Genomic DNA, 9,605 nt, shown 5'->3' with positions numbered 1-9,605 from the left:
AAAAGATGATCGTCGTGCTAGTATATATTAATCTGTCCGACAGCAACACAGTTCCCTAAAAGATGATCGTCCGTGCCAGTATATATTAATCTGTCCGACAGCAACACAGTTCCCTAAAAGATGATCGTCCGTGCCAGTATATATTATTCTGTCCGACAGCAACACAGTTCCCTAAAAGATGATCGTCCGTGCCAGGGCCCCTCTTACGTCTCACCAGGTCCAGGACCTGTGCGAGTGTGCGTTGCACCAGACTCCCAGCACAAGGGAGAGGGGGGAGTTGAGGACTAAGAGTTTCACCACCGTCTCAACCTGATCGATCTGTCCCCCTCCCTATAGGCATGAAGCTCGAGGCTGCGAGAGAAGTGGCCCTGGCGAAAATACATCACCTCTTTGCCAATGTACACAACCCACAAAATGCACTGAGAGACATGACGAATAGAACTGTCCAGCTGGCTAGAAAATGGGTTGACCTAAACTCACACGCCACACAAGAGTCAAGACATACTCTTCCTTTCATATGGTGAAGGGGGGCTAGGGCTCCCAAATGTAGAGTGGATTTATGCAGCAACAAGGCTAACCCAGTAACCCACCTACTACACATGCTCAATAATGATGATGGCACCGTCAGAGAAATGGCCAGGGCATCACTCCTCCTGGATTTGCACAGGAGGAACGTCACCCTGGCAGACCAGAATAACTTTCTAGGCTTCAGGAGGAAACTGGACTCACAAGCCAAGGGCTTTGGGATCTGGTCTGATTGGCCAGATCTCAATGACCTTTGCCATCGGACAAGAGTCCAGCTAAAATGGGCAAAGAACGATGAAAACGTGCCCATCTCTGATGGATTAATTACAGACTCCAGCATGGTAGTGGAGGCTACTCTCACCCACCACTAGACTACAGGTACGAAACAGACTGAAGCCAAACAACATTGGCGTGGACTTCGGCTGCAGGGAAGGTTGGCCTGTGTTGATTTAGCTCATCACTCTTTTTCACATTTGATGTACAACAATGCTGCTATTGGGGAGGATGTTTTAAAATTCACCATCAAAGCTACAATCTGTCAATCTGGTACCCTGACATCCACACTCCACTTTGTATAAACCATCATGATTCTGAACAACACATAGATATAGAATCCATCGCACACAACAAATGGATATAGTGCATACAAAAGTTGTATATTGCTCACCACGCCCGCATTGTTGACCTAGTGTCTGATGCAGTTTGAAAATATATGCCAACCAGTGCAGCAATGTATAAACACAGACCACGAGTGGCCTAACAATGACAGAGAGCAAAGGCTCGACTGTCTGTGTGCGTTATGTTTCCTCCTCTCCACTGTCCTCGGCGATCATCCTATTTTGTTTGTTTCACGACATTCACTCATCAGATGTTTTCACTGTCCAATTGAACGTCTCCTTTATTTTTGCACACACACAACATTATTGCAATCAAGGACATGTCTTTCTCTCTCCCTCTTGTGTCGATGCGGCAGGCAGGCTAAAAATGTCATATGCAGCAAGTAGCTTAGTCCAATTACAAGGACATATAAAAGGCAGAATATATGCTTTGCTAAAGTAATAGGGGAATTGCTAAGACAGCTATGACTTTTTCATGAAAAAAATGAGTAGTGATATGGCTGACTGAGTAAAATAAAAAAATCTACCTGAAAATAGATAGCTATAAGTGAAGAGCAATTTCCGCAATTACCATTTCCGCAATTTCCGCAATTTCAATTTCCGCATTTCCACAATTTCCGCAATTTCCATTTCCACCATTTCCGCAATTACAATTTCCACAATTTCCGCAATTTCCGCAATTTCCATTTCCATTTCCAACTATTAATGGCAGCTGGGTTTCATCATTCAAATAAAATAGAATTCTGTCCGTTTAGCTATAAAATTATGTCAGGGAATAGGGATACACAGTATATGTCTTTCATGCTGAATGCCAAAAGGGCATTTTTTGGGGTCCTGTTTTTCAGTCTTTGATATGACCTGTCTGGGAATCAAACCCCAACCTCCCAGTCCCAGGGCAGACACTCTACCCACAAGGCCACTGAGCTGGTTGACTCAATTAAATATTGTTTTGTTTTTCAAAATGTGTTGAGTAGGAGTAGTTCTCTATTCCCATTGTAATCATTGCTATGTTGAGTTCAGTAATCCTGTCAGGAGAGTGAACTCATACGGGAAAGAGGATATACAAATGAAAATTGGCAGAGATGACACAAATGAATGAGCCAAAAGTTGGAACTGGAGCACTATAAAATGTAAGCTGATAAATGGGTTATCTGAATTTACTTATCTCTCTCCTGATTAGATTAAATTAGAGACCCAGCTGAAAATTATGCTTTCTTAAGAGCTGAAGAGACGGAGTACTCTGAAGTAGGCTACTGTAGCAATTACTATCATAGAGCTTTAAAGTTTTAACAAACAAAAAAAGTCCCAAAAATATCACAGCATCTTTAAAGACAGACATTTTAAGCCTGATTTAGATGACAGAGCATACATGCGTTTGTCTGTATTATTCAGTTACAAAACCAGGGGCCATCACCTTGGGCTTGGGATGGACATTTTTGTCAATAATATTACCAGAAAAACATAAAGAGCTAGAACATAGCAGGTCTGTAACTCAGAGCGTTCAAATGGAACCCATTTGGTTTCTAGTACACTCCCAGAGTTAAGGGGGTCCTTGCGAATAAACATTTGAGAACCACTAGTTGGACACCTAATATGCCATAGTGAAGGCATAGAATATGTATCACACTTATTTACTACGACATTTGTCTATGTACAGACATTATTATTGATGACCCCTGTACAAAACGTGTTGGACTGATGCACTGGAATTGTCGCTTTAACTTTATTTTGTGCTATGACATGTACACGGTGTGAAAATAATGATCCATGATGGACATACAGTACACTTTGATAACACAATGTAACCTCCAAATAGGGATGGGACGATATGAACATTTCATGTCACGATTATCGTGACGAAAACAACTGTGACTTACGATATGCTTAAGACTCTTAAAATGCCACTTTTCATAACCACTTTAAAGGAACGTTTGCCAAAAAGAAACACGTTTCGGCAAAGTCATTGGGTAGAGAGCAGGGACAAAAGACTGTATCAAGGTCCGTTTTAGGGTTTTAAGTGGTTTTAAGTTAAGGGGATTCATATGCAGCTGGGCAAATAAAAGGTGAATTGATCCCAGTGCGTGTCATGAGCCGGAGGACAATTTCACCATAAATTAAGTCTCTGTGATAGGATTATTGTGAGCGTTGTTTTTTGTTTTGTTTTGATCACGATAAACGATAATAACTATTATCGTCCCATCCCTACCTCCAAATGGCTTCAGACCAGCAAGAAACAAAAGTAAAAGTTCAGAACGTGACTACAGAATCAGAAGAAACAAAAAACCCATAGAAAGAGCACCGTTAATGTGACTACACAAAAACATGAATTGATTTGATCTACCGTTAACCTGCAATCTCCACCAGATCATAATAAAAACTAAAATGACTATTATCACAATAAGAGCTATCATGTCAAAAATAAAAAAGGAATGAAATGAAATGATGCTTCACAGGTTTTCAATACTTACTGTTCCATACTTTTTGGCTGGGGGGGGGGTGACAACAACAATTAGGGATGTCCGATAAATGCATACTGTAAAAGTAATATCGGAAAATATTGGTATAGGTTTTTGGATTTTTATTTATATTTTCTTTTTTGTTATTTTTATTAAGTTACAGGAGTTGTTACTGTATGGTGTGGTGTGATATGAAAGTTTACCATAATCTCAGTAATCATATTCCATCATATTCATGGACTTTTGGAGAGAAATGAGACAGACTCTAGTCACTTTCGAATTAGAGCACTGCAGAGGGCAGGTGTGTGCGTCTGTGTAGCTGGCGCTTGTTGACACTCGTTAATGCCATAGGCTAGGCATCAAGGCAATTATGCTTCTTCACTGTCAAATATGCCAACATCGGCCCGGGCACCTATAGGCCCTTAATGCGGCACGGCATATACTGTATATCGGTATCGGTTGATAATCTGTATCGGAAATTAGGAGTTGGACAATATCGAACATCCCTAACAATACATTCCTTTCAAAAAGGCTCCACAAACAATCTATGCCTAGTGTGGCAAAAAACACATCAAATAAATTCTGCTTTAACATTGTGTTGACATTTTATATTTTATAGTGAAAAGTAGGCACATGGCTTTCCAGTCTCTTCAAGTTCTCTGTAAAAAATAGTTTTCACTTCTTTTTGTATTAAGTCGTTACCATTAACCACTGAGAGCCCTGCTGTAGAGTGACAAAAGGAGCTGGCCTAGTATAGAGCTCTGGGGAACTCCGGTAAACTAAGTACTGTATACCGGTATAGGGTTTAAGTGGCTAATTCGCTCTCCATCTCTCTCCTTCTCTCTCCAAAAACAAAACTGAAAACAAAAATTAGGTCTATTCATTTATAATAACTTTAAAAAAACGTTTTACTTTTAACCTCTACCTCCTCCTCATCTCAATTAGCTCCATCCTTCTCATCACATTCTGCTCTCCTCCGCTCTCCCTCAGGGGTCATCACAACGCCGGCTTGTGGTGGACATTTTGGTCAAAATTGAGAATAAAATTAGCAGAAACCAGCGACAGCTCCAGAAAATTGTGACTGGGGGGACTATGGAGGGCGGGCTGGCAATTTAGAGTTGGGGATAATTAATTTTGAATAGAAGTCAGTCAATTTTGGGGGGGGGGTGGGGGGCATTTAGCCCCTCCACCAGAGGGGCTAAAGCCCCCCTAGCCGTCCCTGGAAGAAACGCATAAAGAGCTAGCCCTGAATGACCATAGCAGGTTGTAACTGAGTGTTCAAAATTGAAACAAATGGATCCGTTAGAGTCCATTTGGTTCCATTTGAACACTCTCAGAGTTAAGGGGTTCCTCGCAAATAAAACATTTGAGAACCACTAGTAGTAGTTGGACGAAGATTATGCCACAGCGTCATACATATTCTGGAGACTTGGCATTCAATAATTCGGTCTTATGATCAAAATAAGAACATTATAATGGTGTGTAAAAGAAGAAAATCAAAAAATGTTCCACAGACAAGACCAAGTCTTTGCCACGGACACATTTTGTCTGTGTACGGACATGTTGATGACCCCTGCTCTCTCTGTCTCTGCCTCTACTTCTTGTAGTTTCCAAAATGGATGGCCAGCCGGTCGGTGACGCAGCGGAAGGCGGCAGGCTGCACCTCCCAGTACTTGACGGGGTTGGAGTACAGGCTGATGCCGTGGTAGAACGTCCTCTTCACCCCGAAGCCCCGGGGACAGAAGTCATCAACGCCCACCTGGCTGATGCTGTTGGAATGGAGGTACACCACCTAGGGGAATGGAAGGGGTAATAGCAGAATGTGGGTGAACGGGGTGGGGGGGGGGGAATGGGGTGTAACAAATACCAAAACCGTCGCCCCAAAACACAGTCACTGTCACTGTCTCGGGCGTAAATCCGGCACAGTACCCGGAACAGTCTCTACCGAGTATTCCTAAACGTAACCTCAGTAAAACTATGCCTGAACGTAACCCTATTCTTAAACCTAACCCTATTCCTAAAGGTGACCTCAATGAAAAAAAATATGTTTTAACCAAAAACTTCTCAGCCAATCATGCACTACAGTATAGTCTGCAAACACTATAAACACATACTTAAAAAAACATTAAATAAAATAAAAAAGTAAACGCATTAAAGCACTTTGAAAGCTCACTGAGAGCTCACTGGCAGGCCCTTGGGGACGCGTGTGAGATGGTTCTTACCTGTAAGTATTTCATGCCTGGCAGGCCTTTGGGGACGCGTGTGAGCTGATTGTTCTCCAGATGCAGCTCTCTCAGTCGGGGCAGGTATTCCAGGCTGCCGTTCTCTATGTGTCGGATGTGGTTGTAGCCCAGACCCAGCCTGCATTGCAGCCAGACACACGCACACACACACGCACACGCACACGCACACGCACACACACACACACACACACACACACACACACACACACACACACACACACACACACACACACACACACACACACACACACACACACACACACACACACACACACACACACACACACACACACACACACACACACACACAGTATGAGAAAATATGGCCTCATTTTCTTTAACTCCGCAATGCTTTACTATTTACCAGCCACGGCATTTGACCAAGGACCTAATTCATGACCTGGTACTCTGAGTTTGATAATGAATATTTGTGTCTCTGTAGCTTGCTTTTCCTGTTTTCTTTTTTTTCTTCCCTTTTTAATGATACTTTGTGTCAATTTTTATTATAATTTTTTCTCTTCAGTTTTTTTTCAGTATCAGCAATTATGCAACCGATGTATCCCAGTTTTCTTTTTAACACTTACAACCTGGCATTCCAATTTGAAGCATGTCATTATAGGAGTTTTCAGAAAATGTTCAAAAATATCTGATCTACAAGCTCACAATGCGATGTAGATTGGATATTTTGGAACATTTTTGAATAGGGCATAAGTGAAACCTTTTATAATTATTTTGCGTGAAAGCAAAATGTTCTGAAATTGAAAGTTTAACCAAAGCAAGTTTTTCAAATGGATTCCAACATTTTGCACTTTTTGACAAACTATCGCTAAAAACTTCAATAATCGATGGTCTTGGTCCCAAAAATGTGTCATTCAGTGCTGTTGTTATTTGGTGGCATTGAGTTGTAGTTCTTAGCCTTCACCTTAGGTGTCACTGTAGGCTGGGAAAAAAAATATCTATATATACAAGTGAGAAGTGGTACCCATACTCATTCTTTGTGCTCTATCTCCGACCGAACCACACTTTCACCACACATCTCTATATGCAAAATAAATTCGGCACGCTCCCCGAACTGACATAGGCTATTTTTTAGCCGTTCAAGTGTCTTATTTACTCTGCAAATATTACTTTTATATGAAACACGCTGTTATTGCTCAACGTCAACAGCCTACGTCACAATCGTCATGTCGGCGTCTACCAAAATCGTCATGTTGGCGTCTACTACGCCAACTACGTTCACTTAATGGGGCCAGTCTTTCACAGTGACACACATGTTACATGAACCACGCGCCCGGGATGGTTTCTACCCCTCAATGTCGTATTTGCTGCGCCCTTCTAATGCTGCGCCACGCCTACTCTACACTCACTGCTTGCAGCAGCAGCACTCGCTGGGAGCTGGGTCTGCAGGCGACCGTGTGTGTGTGCGTGCGTGCATGTGTGTGTGTGTGTGTGTGTACCAGGCCCGCCCCCACCCTAGCTTGACAATGTCATCTCGCGCAGCACAGAATCTGATCTCGCGCAGGACATTGATGAGAGAAAGAAGGAGGGGGAGAAATTATACGATCGCTATTTCGCTTATTCCATCTAAATCTCTTTGTTTACAAAATAAATGACTCGACGATTCCCTTAGTTACATCAACATTGTTCTTTCTCATTAATCGGATTGTGCCGAAATATCACCCTTACACCGATCACTTTGCCTATTTTCGCCACACAGCCAACTGCCCCCCCCCCACACACACACACACACACACACACACACACCAACATGCGATTCATTAAATAACTATTTCTCCGCACGCGCGCACACAACATTATTCACGTGAAGCCTACAGGGAATTACCGACGGAATGTATATATACACACACACACACACACACACACACACACACACACACACACATACACACACGCTTACAATTTAGAGACGCGCGATTACATAACAGCTGTGCGTCATTATAGCCACACACGTCTCTAACTTGCGGACACAGTCGCGCAACTTTTCAGTTGTGTGGTACTTTTATATTGATTTAACTGTAACAGAAAGTTCCCAACTCCCAGCCACGGAGCTGCAACAAAAAGCTGGCCAGTGTTGCCAAATAAGCGATTAGTAAGTAATGTAATTTAATTTATCAGCCATTTTGGGATTATTTTTGTAGATTGAAAAAATATTGGGCCTCCTTTGCTCTTGCCATGACAATGTTTGAGAACCACTGCTCTAAAACAATATTAGACACAGTTTGAGCCACAAACACATTGCTCTCTCTCTCTCTCTCTCTCTTCTCCTTTTGTATAAATTAAATAGGCCTATTCATGATTCTGCTTATAGAGAAGTAGCCTATGTTAGTTTGTTTTATGGACTTGAGAGCTACTTTCAAAACGACCAGCTCAACATACCCACCAAATAAAACTATCATCCCATTGCTGAAAATAGTGACAAAATGTAATTGAGGGGCCTTTCATATAGGCTACATATAAGACAAATGCACATGGAATGGGAAATAGAGGGGGGGAAATGCACATCGTAGGCTTTTATTTTTGTTGGTATTTGACTTTGCTACTGATGATTGTAAGCAACAACAAGTATTGCATTGTGTGTTTGAGCTGACAGGCCCTTTTTTATGTCAATCACTCAAGTAATCTCAGGTCATCTAAAGCGGAAGATGCAAAAATCGTTTTTTAAATTAAAATTATATATATTTTTACTGCCATGTCATGTGGTCTACCTGCAAAGCCTTTGTAGATCGTGATCTACCATTTGGGCACCACTTAACGTCAGATCAGGGTTTTTTGTCGGCCAGCGCCAACAATGCTCCCCGAAAGCATAATCGCAGCAAATACCGGGCAGTGTGTATGAGCCTTAACATGTTGACTACACTACACTACACATAATAACTAATAACCCGTTTTCAGCTTAAAGCAATTATATTTCATTGAAGCAACTCCTTAGCATTGTTTTCATACCATGGATGTGATAAGAAAATATCAAACATAAGGGAAATATTAAATAGTATCGGGTGTACCAGTTTGGCCTTTTCTTTTTTTTCAATGGGGCAATACATTGATTAAACAAACGTTTGATTGATTGAGTTGTACAATCTACTATACATGGGAAAAGTGGTACCCATACTCATTCTTGGAACTCTATCTCCGACCGAACCACACTTTCACCACACATCTCTATATGCAAAATAAATTCGGCACGCTCCCCGAACTGACATAGGCTAATTTTTAGCCGTTCAAGTGTCTTATTTACTCTGCAAATATACTTTTATGAAACATTCCTACACGGAACACGGAATCACTGCTGCCCCAACACGGTCAGAAACAAGCCCAACCAGCCCACAAACAAGCCCTTTAAACCACGCTACTTACATACACTACAACTCGCTTACAATTCGCAAACCTGGCAACACCCTGCCTCATACGTCACCAGCTCTGTTCTGTCCGTCGAGCTCACACTCTGTCGCAGCCATCTTGCTTTTCTTTTTGATGGGCGAGTGGACATTTAATGCAAATAAATTAATTATAGGTCCAGCAAGCAAATCATGATGGTCTGTTTGTGCTCAATAGGTCACAATAACATTCCGAAATTAGGTGTTGTGTTTTCTATGACATTTTCCCCAGTAGTAGTTGCATATCTATCTCAGCTTTTGCCTGATAGCACACATTAAACCACGCTACTTACATACACTACAACTCGCTTACAATTCGCAAACCTGGCAACATTTCCCTCTCTTACCAGCCCCGCCCCCACACTAGCT

The 9,605-nt window shown here is 41.9% G+C and overlaps 1 protein-coding gene across 1 annotated transcript in view; it reads right to left on the bottom strand.

Moving 5' to 3' along the window:
- Positions 1 to 2,846: 2,846 nt before the first annotated feature.
- The window catches only part of bgnb (biglycan b), a 39,765-nt gene continuing 33,006 nt past the window's right edge, over positions 2,847 to 9,605 (bottom strand). Inside the window, exons 7-8 of the mRNA XM_080764388.1 lie at positions 5,821 to 5,959; positions 2,847 to 5,390 (exon numbers count right to left, since the gene is read on the bottom strand). Coding sequence (XP_080620514.1) covers positions 5,193 to 5,390; positions 5,821 to 5,959 — 337 coding nt within the window. The 3' untranslated portion in view covers positions 2,847 to 5,192. The remainder of the gene's footprint in view (positions 5,391 to 5,820; positions 5,960 to 9,605) is intronic.

The sequence above is a fragment of the Protomyctophum bolini genome (assembly GCF_963924005.1).
Source record: "Protomyctophum bolini genome assembly, chromosome: 5".
Lineage (NCBI taxonomy): Eukaryota > Metazoa > Chordata > Actinopteri > Myctophiformes > Myctophidae > Protomyctophum > Protomyctophum bolini.
The sequence above is the reverse complement of the archived record's forward strand: the minus strand, read 5'-3'. Positions and strand labels throughout refer to the sequence as shown.